Source organism: Chiroxiphia lanceolata, chromosome 5 (genome assembly GCF_009829145.1).
Source record: "Chiroxiphia lanceolata isolate bChiLan1 chromosome 5, bChiLan1.pri, whole genome shotgun sequence".
Lineage (NCBI taxonomy): Eukaryota > Metazoa > Chordata > Aves > Passeriformes > Pipridae > Chiroxiphia > Chiroxiphia lanceolata.
In genome coordinates this window covers 12,192,432-12,214,750 of record NC_045641.1, presented here as the reverse complement: position 1 = coordinate 12,214,750, position 22,319 = coordinate 12,192,432, and the positions used below count along the sequence as shown (strand labels likewise).

The 22,319-nt window shown below is 38.2% G+C and overlaps 1 protein-coding gene across 16 annotated transcripts in view; it reads right to left on the bottom strand.

Moving 5' to 3' along the window:
- Nucleotides 1-22,319, bottom strand: part of MAGI2 (membrane associated guanylate kinase, WW and PDZ domain containing 2) — a 718,675-nt gene that overhangs the window by 12,493 nt on the left and 683,863 nt on the right. For 10 of the 16 annotated variants that reach the window (XM_032689607.1, XM_032689598.1, XM_032689602.1 and 7 more), the window contains one exon: nt 10,173-10,311. In XM_032689607.1, coding sequence (XP_032545498.1) covers nt 10,173-10,311 — 139 coding nt within the window. Of the gene's footprint in view, nt 1-4,322; nt 4,434-10,172; nt 10,312-22,319 lie in introns of all 16 variants that reach the window. The other 6 variants (XM_032689609.1, XM_032689611.1, XM_032689612.1 and 3 more) reach the window with 2 other exon arrangements.

The following is a 22,319-nucleotide window of genomic DNA, read 5'->3' as shown; positions in this document are numbered from 1 at the left end:
AGGAGTAACAAGCAATGAGAAATCTGGCAGAGGCCATGACCTCTGCTAACCTTTCCCTGCAGATGTGCCACAAGGCATCAATCCAGGAGTTGCACTCTGGGATGGTGGAGCGAGAAGGGCAGAGGAAAGACCAATTGCAAATCTCCATGGACAAAGCTTGCCTTCACCTCACTAATGGTTGGAATAACAGCTTTTTGTGACATTCTCTGTGTGATCATTTAGATTCATCATATTTTTGATGCCAACGACAGGAAGTCATGAGAGGCCCTGTTAGTTTAATTTAGTCTTGGGCATCACAACATCAGGCTACTGGCAAGGCTTTTCTGATACATCTTGATTGGATGGTACAGGAATATTCCTGTATCAGTTGATACAGGAATAATGGCTTGTGCCTTCATACTGTTCCCTTTGATTCATAGCTTTCTGTGGCAAGGATACCACCACAGATATGTAGGGAAGCTAACTATGTTTAAGAACAAGTTGCAGTGATGAGTCTTATTAAAATTGGGGGCTTGAGGCAAATGCGAGGGACTGTGAAATGAGCAACAGGAGAGGGATTTTCCGGGATATTATGCTGCAACAGAAGACTGGACTTAATCCTAAGGCAAGCTGCAAAGACACAGGAAGTGTTACCGAATTCCTGTTTTCCCTATTTATCTGGATTACAGGAAGAAAGGAAAAAACTGATGCTGTGGAGACAGAGGGATGGTTGTGTTCTTTCAGGTCCTGTATTATACTCTAGTATTGTCAGCTGGATGGAAATACAGGAAGCCATGAAAAGAAATGTTAGAAAAAGATTTGTGGGTGGGACTTTCCCCTTCATTGGCTGGTAAGTCTGCTTGCCACTTTATGTGAGCAAACCAGGGTAATATTTTTTCATCTATTTTATTCACTGGAGTTTAGCTGTAATTATCTACACTTTACACCACATTAGTAAATCTACTCCAGAATACTATATTATAATATTTAAGCCTCAGTAATAAGAGAACTTGCTCAACAGCCTTATTATTAAATCTTTGCTCAGATGTGGGGGGACACTGCCAATTTTGGTGTGGATTATAATGAGTGTGGATTAGTGAGGTTCTGCTTTAATAATAATACTGAGTAGTCGACTAGGAATTTTAATCTTTAAAGTGCTTCTCAAGCATTAAATAATTAATCCCCATAACACTCCCATGAGATAAGTAGGTAAATATTACTATCCCTGTTATACAGATGGGTGAAGCCTGGGGTAGAATATTCAGATAGACTGGCCAAAGCCACTGGGAGGGTAATTGCTAAAGAATGTTTAGGACTATAGAAAGGACCCATTATTTTTGCATTAAAAAGTAAGGAAAAGGTAGTGACTTTCTGGAAGCTCATAAACATTACCCCAAAACTGAAAATGTCTTCCCAAGTGTCCCTCTTTTTTTCAAAACTGTGTTTTCTATTTCTATATCAAGAGATACCTATGTAAAAGTTCTACATATCTTTTAAAATAGAAATTTGCTATAAGACAGAGATAACTATAGGCACCCACATATACATACACATCCACTGTTATTTAATAGAAGCATGTTCTGTTTTTCTGCCAGCTGCTACATATCTATTAAATACTAAAGACATGTTTGTAAGCAGGTTTTAATATTCAGTTTTGCCCTTGAATAGTTTTTACCCATAGCAATAAAACATCGTAGAACCTTTGGGAGCCCGTATTCAAATTGCCTGATGGTTGTAGACCAATTTTATTAACCAGTATATTGGTTCATTTAGTTATGGTGTGTTTTTTTTTTTAACACACCACAGGTTCCTGAAATTAAGTTGGTATTGCTAGAAATAAGAAGGTGGTATTGGAAATGCAGCAGGAATATGAATGAATGTTTGCAGTTCCACCAAGGTGGTCACAGACAGAAAGGGCACTTTTCCAAAATGACTATTGATTTTTACACTGACATCAGATGAATGATATACAGGGTAGTTCAAGTTTCGAATAACACCCAATCTCAGCTCTAGAGATTTATAAAACAAGCATTAAAAATAGGATGAATGGGATCATCTGATCAGTACTCTGAAAAGGCAGGAATATCTTCAAAGTACAGGCCAAGATGCTTTAGCCGTTTATTAAACAAACATAAAAGCTTCAGACCTTCTAATGGAGTGAAAGAAACAGAAAAATACATCAGACTGCAGACTGGAGATTTCTGAAGGATACAACTATATTCAAACAATAAAACCACAGTATAAGATCCCAATTTTTAATCTATTTTTTTTTCCAATATAAATGCAGTGGTCACTAGTAAGGGCTACCAAACCCATGGTGCGAGGAAGCATAGGCAGGTATCACTTGATCTGCATGTACCTTCCAAACTACCTGCATCTCTCCTGTGCTATATCTAAGTTCAAGTAAGCCTGCTGATCATCTTCCAGAAGTGATTATTTATACAAAATGGAACAATTCCTTTGGGTGAAACGTGGGTTCGTAACGGACTGCACTACGATGTTATGGTAGGGCCTCTCCTAAGGCATACTAGACTGGTCAACATATCTGTTCTGCATCAGGAAATTTGACTCCTTGTTCAGTGATCTAATGAATCAGCCACATTTTTTGTTTGGATAAGCCCCATCAAGATAGGCTCTTCAGGAAAATCCTTCTCCTCCAAACTCTTGCATTAAAAACATAGGAAGTGGAAACATTTTATAACAAACATATTTCATTTGACATGACATTGTTTTTTATCAATCAAGTATTTCAGTTTTGATGTTGACCAGAACTAAAGTGCTTTTGACTTTCTGGGTACATTTTACTGAGAAAAAATTTCTGTTGTAACGCTTTCTGCCAAATAAATAATGAGAACCATTCACAGCTGTGTGACTGTGCAAAATAACTTTAGCTATATTTATAGAGGATTTACATTTCTATTTATTCTGGGAAAAACACTTATTTCCTGTGTAGGTTATGCTACAGGAGGACAAATACAGATGATGCCCAGAAAGCTGTGGTTATAAACACATAGAACTTGTGCTGGAACTGCAGTTCATTGAGCTGACAACTGGGACTTGCAAAATGGCCCTAATGTCAGCCTGGTTATCCAACCTCACAATTTCTCTGAGCTACATTTAGTGAAGAACAAAGCAGAGGTAAGGTGAGAGTACAAGGAATGGTGCAATTTGCACTTCTACCCTTTGTGGCTAGGAGGTCTTTGATGGTGACATACACACTTGAACTACATGGGTACATTTCCAAACACCCTTATATGTGCCCAGCTCTGCAGCAGCAAAGTATAGGCAGGTGTCTGTGTTCAAAAAATTCTTATTTATAGACACAGATTAAGCTCTAACCAGAAACACATGCAGGCAATTGACTACATTATCTGGATTTGCACGCACAAGACTGAAAACTTAAAGCACAACTTCCTGCCAGGGTTCTGGGGGCAGGAATTTTATGGGCATCACTCTGGGGGAGCTGCTTGAAGCTCAAAGGCTGGAAGAAAACCTTTGGGTAAAACTCCTTTTCTATTTCCAATCTGTCTAGTTCAACATGTAAGACTGTCCTTATAATTGTAGCAAATATACTACATTGTGCAAGTCAGCAGCACACAGAGCTGAATGTATCTGAACACTTCTGTGTTTTCTGTGATCACAGCAATCAAAAAGAAAATAGAAAAAATAGGTTTTCCTTTTCCTTTACTTTCCAGGTATCATATCTGGGCCATGACTCTGTATTACAAATTAGATGTATCTGAACAATCTGTGCAGTTGGATCTGATTCTATGAAGAAAATGGCTTGAAATCAAGAGCAAAGTGCTTTGTGTGAATTCAGCATAACCATGGGGTTTAAAAAATGAGTGTTGCCTTACAGCATGTTCCAAAAAGTCTTCACTTTTACCTTAGCTATTTCTTCAGGAGGCTGCATATAAATATTGTTTGAGATCAGCATCTAATTTCCACCTCAATATTATTAATACTTTTGCAAGCCAAGTGCCATAAAGACGGGGAAAATTATGGCTTTGATTCTCAAAAGGTTAAGATTTTCTACCTGAAAAGTCATACTCAGAGGATAAATTTTTGTCATGAGAAAAAGTGGATATATAGCAGACCTATGGTCATATTCCTTACACTAGCAGTAGTGTAACATGAAGAACTCATTATTTAGGATATTAAAAGACACTTGTAGAATTCATAGCTGCTTTCATGTCTAAGATAATCATTATGAAAGAAAAGCTGAATACTGTAGAAACTATTAAGTGAGCTAGCATGTCAGAAAAAGTTGGAAAATACTCAATTAACAGTTGTGAGAAACAAAAGCGTATTAGAAAGATAATATACATGCAGAGTTTACAAACCGTGTCTTTAGGGTGGCCCAATAAGTAGAAATATGGGGACCCATGCTTGTCACTTTTCATGCACATGGAGAGACTGGAAGGTACCATTCCTAAAGGAAGGGGAGGAACAGCCTAGGACCAATCATTAGAATTAACAGAACCAGTGACATAAAGACATTTTACTATTGTTAGAGCAGAGAATTCTTAGTAAGTTTAGAACGACTGAGTAAAAAGCTTATATGTAACAGGAAAGAAGTATTTCTGTAAAGCTAAGACAAATAAGCATGCTGTAAGTCTAAATATTAGTGGATTACTGAAACTACTGTACATATATATTTCAGGACTTAGGTTCACCTGGACTATGGATATAGAGTACATCTTGAGGTGCTTCCTGAAGGAGTCATAACAAATCAAAAGCAAAAGGTTTAAAGTATTTAAGAACTGTGCCAATTTAATTGTATGAAAAATCCTTGTATTGGTATCAACTCTGACATTTTTTGGTTTTGTTGATGGGGTAGTGCTGAAACAGGAGATAAGAGTTTCTTCAAGGACCTTCAAAAATGACTTATTGCTAAATAACTTGTACCTTTTATCTGTTAACCAGCAATTTGTGTATGCTGAAACTTTACTTCTCACATACAAAACTCTTCCTGCCTTAAATAGACAAAACTGAATCTAAACTCTAGTTCTGTAAAATCATCTGAGTCTCATGAACCTATGGGGTGAGTTGTGTACATAATTTAGCATTGTGTGAAGCAACAGAGACTCCAAAAATACACAATTAAACCCCAGGACATGTCTTTTAACAAAGCCAAACAAAGCAGGGGGAGAGAGGAAAAGGGACCATTGTTGTGTAAATCCATAAAGCACCAACAATCACCACGACACAGATTCTTTGTTCACCAAACCTCAAGGATTCCAGTTCTCATGGCTCTGTTTGTTTAGCATCACATCATGAGCTAGCACACGCAGGGCTAGATCACATACTTGAACACAGGACAATGAAAAGTTTTCCAAAATCTCATTATGATGGTCTGGAGTCTCTAAATCCTGCTTCCTGCAGGAGCTCTTAAGCAACTTAAAACAGAGTGGAACTTGAGTAGAAACCTGATATCAAACCTGATAAGATGATTTTGTAGTCCCAAAAGTAGGAAGATGTTCCTCACAGGTGAAATTCAGTGTTTTTTGCTCCCTCCAGAGTGCCAGACAGAAAGTATCTGGGGCAGGGAGGAGGGATAGAGTCCATCTACAAGTGCTAACTGTGCGTCAGCCTTCACCTTTTTACCCTGTTTGCAGTCTTTGATTATAGACTCGTTACTTTCAGATATTTCTAAGTACTTATATATTTAATGTAGCAGAGAGTAATGAAAATTCCAGTCAGGAAAGGCCAGGAGCAGTAAGCCAGAAGAAGCAAGTTGCCAGGACTGCTGGGATGGAGATGAAATATCCCAGGCTTTCCTAGGTACCTTCCTCTAGAGGTATTTAGAGAAAACAGTAATTGTTCTGAGAGAAAACTGTAGTTTTCTGGGGCCAATTAGAGGTAACTTGCCTCTTGCAGAACTCATTGCTGATAGACAGATGATTGTCAGTTTTACTTCCTTTTTAATTTTAACTATTTTGGGATTTTGTGAACAATTTTCTCTCATTTACTTTAGGGATTGCACTTCATCCCTGTGTTTGGCTATACAAAGTATATGTTCTTCTCATGATGTTTATACAGCTATGGCTAAAGCCTGAAATAAAAGAGCATCTGTAATTAAGCTCTCACAGTGTGGACAGATTTTTGGAAGTGTTGCACACCCAGCAGCTCCTGCTGAAAGTCAGTAACCTCTTAGGTAGGTGCATACACAGGGAATTAGGCAGCCATTGCAAGGAAAGTCTTGGTCTGTCATATTATTCAAATATTTTATTCAAATATTTTTTAATGCCTGTCTGAGAAGTGCTCAGTGCTACAGTGATGACTGTGAGTTTTGTGTCCTGTGACATGTATGAAATCTCACACTCTCTCCAGCCAGACTTCTCAGGCATTACTTTTCAGGATCAGGATTCCCAGCAGTACTCCTAGTCTTCCTCGCACAGTAATGTGATTTCTTACTATGACTTGGTTCTCTGGAGAACACAGCTGGCAGACTACTTGCTATGAAACATGATGCTGATGTTCTCCGGGTTTGGATGAGCTGCAATAATTCACCATCATTGGAAACACAGTTCCTCTGGCTATCCCTACCCTCAGCAAACATGTTCTGAGATGCTGGGTGATAAAACAGCTGTGTTCTAAGCTTCTTTTGTTGCACCCTGCGGTGAAGTCAGCGATTGTTTTGGAGCATTAATCATACTTGTGCTCCTTCCCTTACATTCTGATGATACCATACATGCTGCAAGGGGATTTCTACCTCTGAAGTGCTCTGGGATCTCTGGCATTTGTTTTCAAGCAAAATCAGCAGTTGGAGTGGAGGTAAATTATGCATTTGCAGCACACTATTTCTTACCCTAGGTTGGAATAGTGCTTCAGCTCAGCCAGAATTTTCCAAGATGTACAGATTTCCAGGGATTATAAACTGACATAACTCATTCAGGAGACTTACACCCTCCCAGGAGCTTGTTCTTTGTTTCTTCCCTGCGTACTTTCTTCTTTTCAATACACATTCTTTTCTCTCACAGATCACTTTCTTACCCTTGATGATTTTCCCTTAACAATGCATTTACTGATGTCAATCGCATCATCATGGCCCTTAGTGCCATGATATAGTAATTGGAGTTGGATCAGGGGTTGGACTTGATAATCTTGGAGGTCTTTTCCAACCCAATCTATTCTATGATTCTGTGATTCTATGATTCTATGATTCTATGATTCTATGATCATTCAAACACTGATATTTCTTGCACACCATATTTTGTACTAACAGAAACATTGCACTGGAATTTAAAAGCATTGATTGTATTGTATGGGGAAAATAAAGAAGTTGGAGACTGAAAGATGATAAGGTGATGGTTTGGGCTAGTTGGTTTAAGTTTCCTTTTTTTAATGCTGTGCATCTAAATGCTGCTGCTGTTGGAAAGATCTTTAAGCAGCATTACTACAACTGACTTGGGAAGTCCCTGACCATTTTGCTTGTCATACACTGAGAGAGAATATCCAGGAGAGGACCCTGCTACACTTGCACTGTTATTACATTTCTCCCTGGGCTTTTGCTACACACCACCATCGCAGTCCTGTTACTAGCTCAGTCCTCCAACCTTGCATTTTTATGCTCAACTAAGTATTATTTCCCACTGATGGTCTCCAGAGCTGGACTCTAACGAGAATAAGAAATATTTCTGACATGTTCTTGCTAAAAAAAAAAAAGCAGCTGATTTTTTCAGTAAAAAGAGCTCCAATTAGTTGTATTACATCTCAACTGCGAAATTCTGAGAGAGCTACTAAATACTGACTAGTCCATGTGCTGTTCTCAGAACCATTTTATCCTCAAGCTTCTTTGACATTTTATGTCACAGTCTTCTCTGCATTTGGTTTTCCATTATTTGGAAAGGATGTTCTTTCTGGGGGTCTCTAACAGATGTTCTTTGCAGCATAATAGCTTACCCTTGAGATATGACCTTCTTGAGATGTGACCTCTCCAGTTTTAATAATTTCTACTGGTTAATTTCTGTTTCTAACTTAAAATAAAAGCAGGCTGCTATTGGATTTTAGGGGCACCTTGTTCTTAGAGTATTTCTCATAGCTTTGGGAAATGACCAAGGGAGGACTTCAACGTCTGAAGTAACTCCTGAACACTTTTTCAGTGCAGTAGGACAAAGAACTTTCAAGCACAGCTAGTTAGTTCTCCTATTTGGAGCTGTAAGCTAGGAATGCAGCTAGGAAAATGGTCTGATTAAACAGCACTTCTTTGGAGCAACTTTTATTTTTCAGTATTCTACATTTTTACTCAGCTAATGCCAAGTATTCCAAATGCCTTTCCAAATGGCGAGCTTGGCTTTAAACAATCCTGTGAAGTCACCTTGTCTCTTTCTGTTAGCACTAAAAGCTGTGTCTGGATTTCTATATGCATTTTCTACTTGTGATCTTCTGTGGTAGGGAAGGTTTGTGCACATTTACACCTTTTGGAAGATTTGTTTTCCCAAATTAATGCTATTTACACTGAAATTTTTTTACATCTATATAAATTTTCTTATGATTCTGGAATAATATACAGATTTATAAGATTATATAAACAATGGAAATAAATTTTGGATTTGTTTAAGTGCCATTCAGAACTGGGATCTTAAGAAAGATTTGGAATGGGTCTGAACTGCAATTGATTCTTTGCTCATAGCAGCCTCGTGGATCTATTAAATTGTTTTCTGAGGAACTGGAGAACTGTTGGTAAATGATTCTGCTACTTGAGAAGGATTACTAATCACTTTATCAGTCCTGGATGCTTGTTTGTTCTTCCATTAAAAATGATCCACCTCTCCCCACAAAAAAGTTTTGGAGATGATCTGAAATTCTCTTGGAGGACTCTCTGAAAGGATTATACACCGGATATTAAATGTTTTAGTACCTTTTTATCAGAACCCCTGATAAAAAGGGCTTCGTTTCTACTCACCACTTTGGCTTCGTTTCTACTCACCAAAAGTATAATTCACTAACTTTATCACCAGATGAGTGGGTTGTGGCCCACCCTTTCTGGCCTTATTCAGAAGCTCTTGAAAGCTGGAAAAAATACCTACACTGTCCTAAGTATTGGCTTAGTCACAGAATTAGCTCCAGCTTAGAGAAGAAAACAGTGCAATTATCATATGTACTGACAGCCAAGAAAGCACTGACTTTCAGTGGAGCTGGCTTAATGAAGAGAAATAATGAATTTATGTTGGCAACAAAGACTGACCTAAACCTACAGTTAAGCGTTAGTATTACTCTGAATTTTCAAATGTTACTGCAATTTCTGATTCTAATGGGAAAGGATGCTGGAACTTCAAAAGTAACATAAGAAAAGTTTAATAGAGTTTTGGACCTCCTAGCATAAAGAAGTCAAGGACTATTTGTTAAAAAAAATAACCCTTTTTCTGAGAGATATAAGGCCCAGAGGTGCACATCATAGAACTCATGTAAATATATAACACTGTCACACCTGATTTCAGAGTAAGCCCTGATTTCAGTTTTAAAAAAGAACTTTTTGTCTCTGAAATTACCTTTAGATAATTTATTTTTACTTCCTGTCATTGCAGTTATGAAATAAGGTTTCTATATTATCTAAATGACCTACACTTTTTAAATACTCAAAAAAGTCCCCAAAGTCCCTCTGAAGCAAAATATGAGAAGAATAGATCCTGTTTTCTCACCACAACGAGCAAAGTCCCCTTTTTAATTCAGAATTGGCTTCTACTTGATCATCCATGTATATTGTCGGAGATTATACAATGGGTAAAGTTCTCAAAGAAAGCAGTACATTCTTGTTAATATTTTGTGTCTCAACTTGAGCCCCTCCATTTCATGGCAACAAGATCACCTGCTGTGATTCAAAATGCACAGAGAAGTACCAATAAAGGAAGAAAAGGAGAGTTTATGGACAAATCAGCAACTCCCAGCACACTCAGAGATGTCCCCTAAAAGGTTCAGAGTGCTTCCTCCAATGCACATCTTACAAGCCATTGCCTGTGTCGGGAGGGCAGCAGGCGACAGTGATGTACACACATATACGGTCTTGGCTAAGGAAACACTTAAACGTGTGAGTAAGTCCACCTCTACTCAGGTAAACACTTAAGCCCATACTTAATATGCCCCAGGAAATTACACTATATAAATATCTTCAATTGCCACTTAACTCAAAAGCAATATAATTAATTTATATAGGTTCATGCACATAGAAAAATGTAAAGATAAAAACCCACCATATTCTGGGACCTGGCCTGTTCCACGTTTCAACAACAGTCGCACTCTCCTGCCACCAGACTTGATTAGCTCTATTGCTCTGGCATGTGTCATGTCCCTTGTGCTTTCTCCATTGATTTCAATTATTTGATCTCCTACCTGTCAGGTAAGAAGAATATTGAGTCAGACAGAATTGCAGTAAAATGAGCATTTCAGAAAGAGACATATTCAATGGATCACAGGTTACTTGAATGACAGACAGACACATCAAGGTAAATTTGTTCCTGTCTGTCTGAGGGATATTACTGGCAGATCAAATAACCTCCAAAGTGGATTCTGAATATGGTAAATCAAATGCTGCTTGTCTTCTGCTGAAATCAGTGTAATGTCTTTGTAACTTGCCTCACATCTTCTACGTGTAAGAGGTTTTGTTGAATTGCTTGATATGTTGGAATCACTGGAACATTACCTTTGCTACACCTTAACTTGCAGTGTTGTGTGAACCAGAGAAGAACTTTGTTTTAACTTGGTGAAAAAAGAGAGGTTCAAAGCACAAATACAAACTTCCATCATTTGAATATCCAAATCTTGGAAGTAAAGTTTCACACCAAATCAAGAGTTGTTATGAAGTAGACTATTAAACAAAGAAAGGTTAGTGCTATGGCACAGGACATGCAGGTTTGCTGGAGTTCAAAGAGCATGCTTTGAACTATTTCAACCACAGAAGTATTTTGCTGGGAGTAAGCACAGCCTGTGGCTGAGCTGTCCAGTTCGAGCAGCCAACTCCACGGCTCTAATTACGGATTTCTGCCACTCATCTCCTGGCCAGATTTCCAGTCAGAGTTAGCTTCATTATTATTTTTCTGCCTCTATTTCTACAACAGTAAAATGTGGCACTGATTTCTGTGCCTCTCATGCACCACAATTTCCCTCCCAATTTTTCCTCCAACCTGTATATTTGGTTTTGGCTGGCTTTTGACACAAAACCTTCTCCCTGTGCAGGGGAGCAGTTGCTTTCTGCTGTGCCTGGTAAGCACAGCAGTCAACACCTGTAGGGAGCAGAAGCTGTACTGCTTGTTCAGTGTTGTGATACCACAGCTGCCCACTCACTTTGAGAAAGTTAAACAAGGAACATGGTGAGGTGACATGAGAGCCTTGTGTTAGCAGCACCACAGCCTTTGGAGCTAATGTTTTGCAGAAGCCTCCCAACCCCACTGGAGGGGTGACCTCGGTGAAGCCCAGAAGGAAGATGATCTCCTGGTGCTGGTAGAGGTGTGGATCCAGGTAATGGGCAGCCAAGAGGGGGTGCATGAGGGTCTCAGATGAGTGGGTTTAGCAAACTCCTTTATCACTGGCAGAGGAACAGATCTGTTCAGCAGGATCATACCTGCCTCAGTGTGCACCTACAGTGTTCTCACAGTGTTTCCACTACACTAAAACAACAGTGCCTAGTGTACATCCTAGAGAACATCCTAGAGAACATCCTAGAGACAGTTCTAAGGAGATTATACAGACTTCAAGAGGACAGGTACTTCCTTTTCCTCTTACAAGACTGTCTTAACAAAACCAGCTCTTAGCTGGCCTTGGATACTTAAATATTTTCTGTTTTGTATGTTTGCTTTGCTACTATGGTACTTCTGTCAGCTAAAAGCGTAATCCTTCAGATGTCTTCCTTCCTGAGTTTGAAATATAGCATTTACCAAATAAATGTGCACAATATGAAATGTCAACAAGACTCCTGGCATCAAAGATAACTGAAAGGGATGTCAAGAAGTTATCTAGTCCCTACTTTCATTCAGAGACAGAAAGAATGCTACTTAACGCAGTGTTTCTCAATAGGAATTCATACTTTGTCAATAGAAGCTGCAATTTGATTTAGGAACTCTCCTAGGATCCTGCAAGCAATCTGTGCTGGTACCTTGCTTAACCAAAAAGCCATTGATCCAAATAAAACATCGTAGCCTTGCTATCACTTTGTAAACACTGCAGAATGAACAGTGAAGGAAAAAATCAGGATATTTTTGTGTGGAAATGCCTTATTTTTGCAGTGTAAATTTCTTCCTTAGTGGATTTTCTGTTAGGAAAAATGCATTTGGTTGTACCACACAGTGCACAACTTGAAATATTCCTGACAACCTCCAGGACACAGTTATGTGCAGCAAAGGTGTTCCCTGGATCATGGTGAGATCTCCCCCCCAGGTCTGACCATACAGGTCTCTGCATCATCCTGACTTTTGGATTGTTTGGTAGAATGTAGCCGGTGCACAAACTCAGAGTAAAAATAGAAAATCTGTGTTACCACTTTTGTGACACAGACAGAACACGGATTGTGGCATCCCCATGAGGATACTAGTCAGGCCAAAGACAGACAAAATACAACCAGTCTGGGAAAACCTGTTTCTAAATGTCATGAAACAATTAAACTCAGTAGAAATCCTGTAAACTCACAGGTTTAAAGACAGCTCTTTTTGGTGTCACATTGCCTGAATAGACCATATTTTGCAGAAGGTATTTAAAATATTCTTGTTAGCATATTTTGAGAGAAGTGCAAGATTAGAGCAAATGAAAGACATGTTTTTAACACCCCTTGATAAATAGCTTTTAAAATGAGTACTGGAAGCTGTCTAGAGAATGTACAGTCCTTCAAATAAAATTCTCTGCACTCCAGAGCAGAAAGAGAAAGATTTTAATACAGTTTAACATGCAAAAAGGTTAAGTTAATGTTATGTTTTTTTCCTTGCTGTTTGCCTTTCTTTTGTTTTCATTGGTCATTGTGCAGCAACTATCTTGTATTAATGTAATCTTTTCTGTATTTTTTGAATTAGAATATTTTTTTCTCTGTAGAATGCATGTAGCTGATTTGATATTTCATTTTATTATAAAACATTGTAGCTGTTTTGGTATTTCCTTTTATATAAAATATTATGTGCAAATAACTTGGGAAAGTTAGAAAATTCCAGCATCTTGGTTATGTGACTGAAGGAGGGGAGAGAAACAAGTTTGGAAATATTAGGTGCTCTGAAATTTACATCAGAAAGCGTGAGACCAGAGGTATAATGAATAGCTGTAAGAGCAGTGGGCTAACAGTGTTCTGTGATTTGTGTCTGGTGGCTGACTGATGTACAGCTGAATTATACTGCCTTTGCAGCACAAGCCCAGCTCTGATTAGATAAGGAAAACAAGAAGAAAAAGTTGCCAACACTCTTACCCCAAGAAAAGCTTCAATTAGACTTTACACTCGTATCTGGGAAACACATACAAAAGAGAAAATCTTGACTGAGGAGTGATTTCCCATGTGTCAGTAAGGTACAAATTCCTATTCTCGGGTTTTTTTATTTATTTATTTATTTATTTATTTTGGTTTTTTTTGTGGTTTTTTGTTGTTTTTGTTTTGTTTTGTTTTTTGTGGTTTTTTTGTTTGTTTTTTTTGTTTGTTTTGTTTTGTTGTTGTTGGTTTGTTTGTTTTTTCTTTTTTTCTTCAATCTCTTATGGCTGATATGGGAGGAAACCATGCTGTATGCTTTTTCTCTGTCCAGGCATTCAAATGTTCTTGCTCTCTCATCTTTTCTATTGTAGAATTAATTTTTAAATTTGTTGGGCTATTTCTGTCTTTTTTAAATCTTGTGATTGTTTAAGAGGAGTTTAGATACACCCACACGTTGAAGATACACTAAGATGAGGCCAGAGGTAACGGTAAGCATAAAATCAGGTCCAAAACCAACAGTGCCTGTTACGTGGGATCCTCATTGCTCTTTTTAGGATCAAAAGTTGATTTCTGCAGTTTACACCACACATGGGATTTCTCTATACCTCTCTTCCGGATCCTTCCAAGTCTCCAAACTGGAGATATTACAAAGGTAGGGGGTAGGTAGAACAGATTAAAATTATAACATTCTTCCCAGGCAGGAGAACCACTTACTAATAAGGTCCCCAAAATGAGTCCTTTGCCTTTTCATAACATCAGATTTGGTCAGTTTGGATTCTGAGATTATGCCCAGCAGTATGGTCTAGGCAGTTATCCCCTATTTTACATTGATTTCTCTGCCCTAAACTGAGCACCTCAGTGAATTTTATCAGATTGACTGCTTTAGTATGAAATTTTCATTTTGAAATCTAAGTCAGTTCCACAAAGTCCTTTAAACTCTTTATGAATAGTGAACATCTTGGCATCAGCAAATTTTATTTTATTATTTATCAATGGGTCTCCAATTATTAATGATATATTGAACTGAGTTGGTTTCATCCTAAACCCTCAGAACCACACTTGTAATTTCACACTCATAACTACTATTCAGGAGCAAACCATTCAAAGCAGCCTTTGAGAGGGATTATTTTCAGTAATCACTTTACAGGGATTCCACCTAGAACCTTTTTCCTCATCCTTTTCCTGTGAATTTCATAGAAGGTGGTGCTAAAAGTGAAAAGAAGATTGTGCATTCTCCTTCCCCTTTTTCACAAAGAAATAAGAATGAAAATCAGACATAAGAAAGGGAAATTAGACAGATGTGGCAAGATTTGCTTTCTATGATTCACATGTTGATGGACTTTCTCAACTTTTTTGAAAATTTGTCACAGATTATTTCTGAGAATGAAAACTAAAGGAACGTTTCTTTATTATTTGACTTTAAAAATAGGGAACATGTTTCACTTTCTCTAGTCTGCTTCTAACTTTCTTGAACCCCCATGAATTCTTGGACATAATTACTAATAGTCTATAAATTGTTTTCCCTTAGTCATTGAGCATACACAAACATCAGTAAGTTCTAAAAACTTGAATCTAAGTGTGCTTTAAAGTTTTCTCTTTATTCCAATTTATACCAATTTCTCTTTGTTTATGTTTCCTCTGAACATCTCAGTGGAGACTCATAAAAGAAAGCAATCAGTATTTTAACCATCTGATGGACCTCTTTTTCCCAGTTCTTCATGTTTCTTTAAATATATTATGTTATGTTCTCTTGTCACCTTTTATAGTTTCTTTGAGGACTGTTTGGATATAATTCTGACACATTTAATCTTCACTCTTCATCTAGTGGGACATTAGCCACCTAACATGTGTTGCAGCATCAAGCTTTGAAAGTCTAAATCTTTTATTGGGTATGACCCTGTGGCATTATCTCCTTTTGTGGAAAGCGACACATTTGAATACCAGACCATTACTTTTAATAGGCATTTCAGCAAGCTGCCTTCTGTGGACATAAAGCTTTTCAGATGAAACATCAGAATATTTTAAAAGATAAACTTCAACATAGCAACACTATCGCTTTGCATGGCATTTAGGTCTTTCGTCAGATCACACTTTTTGATTTTATTTTTGTTAAGAAATTAATAGAAAAAACAATTCCTTAGATCTGGAGAGTTAGCCATCCCTATGATAACACCTTCAGCTCTGATGTCATTTGTGTACAGTTTTGCATAACAGCTGAGAGGACACGTGCACCTAATCACCAAGCTAAACCCTCAAACAGCAGGGAGAGCGTTTGAGAGCACAGCCCTTGAGTTGCAGAGTTTTAATCTCACAAAGCCACCCTGCCTTCAGCTCTTTGGAATACAATTTAATTTGAAGGTGTCATAGCACGGGATCTGTGCGTGGAGCTGAGGTGAGCCCTTGGCAAGGCTGGCAGCTGTTTGGTGGTCGGTCATGCAAAACAGATGGATGGATCCCTTTCCTGTTCCCAACAGGCAGCCCTGCATTCGTGGACACTCCCCAGACTGGCATCAGCTCTGATTTGTAACCTTCCTGGCAGTATTCAGCAAAGACTACAACACAGGAGTGATCAGCCTCCACATCCTCCAGATGTTCTCACCAGCTTAAAGTTGAAGGACATTGGCAAGACAGGCTGGGAAGCTTGCATGGCTGCTGCCTGAGCTGTATTTATTCTGAAGAAACATGCTCTTTGCAGTTATGAATCTGGAAATTTTACACACATTGATTTTGCATTGTGTTTCTTTCTTCCTAAAGAATGTGACCCTTGCTGAATTTCAATGCTAGGTAGGTTTTGGCCTACCCAAACCAGCTGGTTCTCCTCCTGACCCAATGCCCTTTCACAAAGAGAATTCTCCTCTATTGTGTTCTTACAGTGTGCAAGCACAAAATAAACACAGAATGCTTCCCCCCCCTTAATGCTTTGAAATTTGAATATTAATGATTTAAATGTAATTACAAAAGTAGTTTGTGTTTATGGGAAATATTTCTTAAAAAAAAATCTGTTTCAGTTCAAATTAATTCAGACACTCCATCCGTGTGTAGAGAACAACTGAGCTATAAAATTGGGCAGCATGTTTTCTGGCAATAATGAGAAGATAATATTCCTAAGGAATGTTTAAGTGACATCGCTATTGATAGGTTAATTAGTAAGAAAATGGCAAAGCTTCTCCAAATCATTAGAATAAAGTGCCTCTAATACACATGAGTTTTTATGCAGAGCCTTTGTTCTGGCCATATTTTATAGTAATTATTACTGGTCTTGTTAAAAAAAGCAACCATACATACAAAGAGAGTTTCAGAAGCAGGGTAAACCAGAAAGAAACACGTATAGCTTTAATGCAGTAAAGAGTTTTTTCCTTGCTTTTAAACTAAGAAGATGGCCTTGTGTATGTTTATCTCCATCAGTGCATGAGGAACAGTCTCTAAGTAGGTGTATAGTTCCCAGTTGCATGAAATTAAATCAATTGTGTATGCACATTTTCATTCTATGTTAAATCTAATGATAAAAGCACCCTCAAATGATTTTTACTGAGGGCATTGCTAGCTGTCAATTTATTAATGCATTTTATAATTACACTTAATTCTTTTTATGGGCATTCTATTTTTATAAAATAAACATCTTTTACATATTATTTGTTGCTCTTGTTATTGTTAATGACTCCAAAAGGCTGAAAAATTGTCTGTACTTGGACACCAAATAGCAACTCCAGAATACCTATTTTGGTGAATTTCCAAGTACTGTCAAGCTCTAATATTGTTGCCTGGAGTTAGGCATTAGCTGGATGTCTGCTGTGCAAATTTCCTCACAGCAGAGAATCTGTACTGCCTGGAAATCCCAGGTGTAATATGTACCCTGAGCAAAGCTATGGGGTATTGTTAATCTTGGACTCCCTCCAGTGCATTTTAGGTATGTGAGCTTTGATGTCTCAGTAGGAGACAGGGCATTTATCTTTGGGGGAATTACAATAACGTTTCCCATGACACTTTTGAATCAACCACCCATGAAGGTTTAGAGTGACAAACTCTTTTTTTTTTCCTGTGGTCAACCAGCTATTTAGGCAGCTGTGGCTTCTTACCCCTGGAAATGTTTAGCCCTTTGCTCCTGCTGTTGCCTCCTGCCCAAAAGATGGGGAAAAGCGGGGCCACAGGACATGGTGCAGAGCAAGAAATGGCCTTTGCACTGCTCCTCAGCAGGTGCTCTAGCTTTTTTCTTTTCACTTCTTTACCTTTTCTTGAGAGACGGAGAAACGTTAGAAACGCTATTTGAGAGAGATTGGAAAGTGGAAAGTGTGCATGACTGAGTGTCTGCAGAGAATAGTGACTGCAGAGAGAAATGGAGTTGTGGTGGTGGCTAATGAGAAAGCAAAAGGGACTTCTGGTACTACAGAAAACTTGATGCCTTCCACAACATCGCTGCAAAATAATCCATGTATATGTGAATTAAAGGGATGAAAGATAAAAGGAAAATCCCCACTGGATTTAACTGATATACTATTAATTTTTTAAAATAGAGCTGGGATTCCTCAGTGTAACATAATGTAATTAATAACATGTAGGTCACCACTACAATCATGGATGGGAACCAGCAGAAATTGTGAAAAAGGAAGAAGAAAATTTTCTAGTGTTTTTTTGATGGTCTCAGGCAGTTCCCATCAGGGAAAAGCAAAGCCAATTCAAGATTTGAAAAGCTGATTTTATAAATCCTACGTCGAAGCCCGAGCACGGAGATTGCTTCATCCAAAGTTTCATCCAAGCAGCAAAACAGAAAAGAGAAGTTAACTCTGTTAACTCTGACAAGTTAACTCTGTTAACTCTCAGAAGTTAAAGGTAAAACCACAAAGACATTTTGAGGAGGAAAAATGCTGAAATGTTAGACCTTAGAAGATATTTTCAAGCATACCAGAGGCATGGGGCCTGTCACATCTCAAAATATAGTTTGAGCACAAGGTAGAAAAGACTGCAGAAAACAGATTAACTTTTTGCACCAATGTTCACTGAAGAGGAGAGCAGCAAAACTCCTGCAGAGGATCTGCTCACCACAGGGGTGAATGAAGAACTGACTCCAAAGGCAGGGGCAAAGATTCTTAGACTGGGGAAATGGTTAGTAAGAGACCTCCAGAAGTAGATGACTTTTATCCTCAATTGTAAAGGAATTTGGATATGAAACTGCTGAACTTATGGCTATAGAATATAATCTATCTACTGCTTAAATCAGTAAATTTCTGAATTGCAGAGGAATGGGAAGTGGCAAGTGTGACACCAGTCTTTAAGAACCATCTTGGAACGTAACCAAGTGAGTCTCATGTTCAATTGAGCAGATGGAAGGAAACAATAAGGATGGTGAGGGTTAGCTGGCACACGGATAATGATGATATAGTGGGGAAGAGTCAGTGTAGTGGCTATTGTAGAGGGAAGCCATTCTTCATAGATCTATTGCAGGTCACTGGAGCTCTCAATGACTACAGAGATAAATGTGATCTGGTTAGTACACTGACATTTTCAGAAAGCTTTTAATAGTAAAGATTTCAGTAAAGGCTTTGCTGTGGGATGAAAAAGAATAGGGTCTTCTAGGTAGGAGATTAAATTCTAGGAAAAAAATGCTTTAAATAAGTGGTCAAAAGATTTTACCACAGTGATTATTCTGTTCAGCATACTTGTAAGTGGCATGGTGAAGAGGTTCAAGATTGGGGTGATAAGATTTGCAGGCAACACATTACCATGCAGGATTGTAAAATTTAAACTTAAAAGCCCTAAGAAGATAGCACGATCCTGTGTGCTAAAGCAGCATGTGAAATTCAGCGGTGCCAAGTGCTAAGCACTAAGTACAGTACATGTGGAAAATCACATACACAACCTCTCTAAGCCAGCAATTACCCCTGAAGAGACAGATCCCACAGTCCTTGTGAGTACCTTGCTGAAAATGTCGGCACAGTCAAAAAAGCAAACAGAATATTAACTGTTAGGGGAGAATGGAGAATAAAGAGAAGCCATCATTGTGTCATTTAGGAGCACCAATATCTTGAAAACTGCAGATTGTTCCAGTGCTTCCACCTCCAAATGAATGTGATAGATTGAGAAATGGTTTGGAGGAGGCCAATGAGGCTGGTCAGGCATAAGGAACAGCTCTCTTGTGATGATGAAACAGACTGATAAGCTTCAGTGGAAAAAGGTGGATATGACATAGGTCAACAGAATAAAGAATGATATGGAGAATGATAAAGTAAGATTATTACATTGTAACGACAAACCAAAAAAAGGAGTGTTTTTTCCCAAACAATGAAGGTATCTAGACTTGGAATCCATTGACATAGTAGATCAGGAACGTCAAAAGCATGAGTAAACTGAAACAAATGGTTAAAAAGTAGTCCTAGACACTAACTGTGAGTTCTAGCACAGAAATTCTATAAACTGCTGATTGCCAGGGGCTTGTGTGTTATGCACAGTGAAGAATCATTTCATACTTGTCCTTCATTCCTTTCCTAAGCATCCTCTACTTGTCCTTGTTGGAGTGAGGATACTGGACTGGTGGGCCATAGGAATGGGCCTCATATCTGTACCCTTTTACCTTCAGAGGTGACCTCTCCCAGTTTCCACTTGTTGTGGGTTGGGGAAAACACAGAAGAGAAGCTGCTTCTGTCATTCCTGTTGCTGGACAAAGCATTTCAGTTATCAGAACAGCATCATTTGGTGTGTTCATTTTTTTCTAATACTCTTGATTCTTAATTTTTTTAAGTTAGGGTTAATTAACTTTTTAGACCTGAAAGCCTTTATAAATATTCCATAAACTCCAGATTTAAATATGATGCTTGCCTTCCAACTAAGTAGTTTAGTCTTTAATGTTAATACTAAACTATTTTTATCAAGATTATTAACTTGTTCTTTTTAATAGCTGGCTTGAAGGATTTTGCTACTAGACACAGAGTCACAAGGATGCTTTGAATGTCTCAAACAGAATACATTTTTGCAAGAATTACCTTAATTATGTGTGTGAGAGGAATACTCCTTCTCCTTACCTTTCTGCAAACAAATTCTAAAAGATGCACATAGCTTTTTGAATAAATGCTGAATAATAGTTCACCTACAGTTAATCCACTCTTGATTTATTAAACTTTTATACTGTCAAAATATATTCAGGATCCCCAAGGATCTCATTTTGCATTTCTTTGTTGTGCAGACAGTAGAATGTTGCTCAGCTTTATGTCTGCATGTCAATATATTCTTCCTCGAGTTCTGCCAATTACATGAACCCAGCATCAGGCTCCTCTTGCCACAGGATGGCATCCAGCTCATATGCTTGAGTATCCCAGTTGAATTCTCTGAGTTCAGATCAATCACACCTAGCCTCACTACAAGTGAGGTTGGACAGTGATGTATGTAGTAGGGAATTGGAGTGTGACTGAGATTACCCCAAAGGGACATGAGAATTGGTGGGAAAGCATAGTTAACATCTTTCTGTACTGCTCCGATGGATCACAAATCACAGAATAAGTGGATGGGACTAAGAATATCTTTGGTTTTTTGTTCCATTGTAATGACAGTGTTGACATTCACTGAATGCTTACGATGAAGGTAAGATTTATATTACTGCATGAAGTAAGCCAGGTATGCTGCAGGTTTTAAGAATAAGAGCTACTTATGTAGAAAAGAGTGGCTACTTAACTGGCATGAATCACTCTGTAGGTATTTGTCTTCCAAATGCGTACACAAGACCTTAGTCAAATCAAGGCTGGTGGAGCATCATATGCTCCTGGAGTGCTCCTGGAGTATACTTCAGTCCTTTATGTGTGGGCATATCCAAGTATTAGTGATTTTTCGCTGGAGTTTCTGTCAGCCTTCTCAAGTCCTCACTCACATCAAGTATTCAGCAGCTGAATCTCTACTGTGCCCAGCACACCACCTGGAGAAGATCTTTCTGACTCTTAGGACCTCCCACTGCTCCTTCTACCTTATTTTTTCTGTTACTAGAGTAAACTTGCAGGAGGCTTTCCAACAGAAATAACCACTTTTCTCCAATATTCTGAACATAAGACTTCACTACCTTTTAGGACCTGGAGAATCTGGAGATTCACTCAGCAGCATATGTCAATCTTATGCTTTCTTTCCAATTCAAAATAAGATTCCAAAGTTTGCTATAGCAAAAATTAACTATTAAACCGGTAAATCCTTAGTTCACTTTTGGATACTGTGACTGCCCTAAATGTTTGTAAAAGATGATAACTGATCAAGCTATTCTTGCATTCTTCCCATTTCCTTGCTGCAGTTTTCTTGATTGGATATAGAAATATCTGTCACCCACTCTCTGACAACTCTTTCTCTCCTATTTTTAATGCTTTTTGCTCTAATCACCATCAAACTGAGCTGAGCTACTTCTTGATAACTGTACTTACTGACACCTTAGGTGTTTTCCACTTCAGACTGTAGGAAAAAATCTACATCCCAAACAGATGCTCTGTTCTTCATTAACAAGAAATCTATGAGAGACTCTACACCAGTGAGGAGCCAGTGCAAATTGTGGGGTCTGCATGGCAACGTGCTCTTAAAGATTTGTGTTTACTGTAGAGTAAGAAACCGTTCTTTCTTCCTTTTGAGCTTTTATTTGATGGCCACTGACAGGAAACAATCAGTCCTGTTGACGATCAGTGCTTTTTCATATTTATCCATTTCCTTTAGCAACAGGGCAAAAAACAAAGACTCTATTTTGGAGGGATTGAATTAAAACATCAATAATGTGTGGAGAGAAGGTACATGGCGTGTGAAATTACATGAACTGAATGTGATTTCTGGTACAAAATTGGGCCATGCACTGGGAATCTCACAAAACAGTATGTGGCATCCCAGCCGTTTCTACTTGGATTTTGTCTTCTCTGAGATACAAGACAACATCTACTAAAAAAATACATTTAAAAAACAATGGGGATACTTTACATATGTTGACATGGATTTCAAAGAAGTGACTATGGAA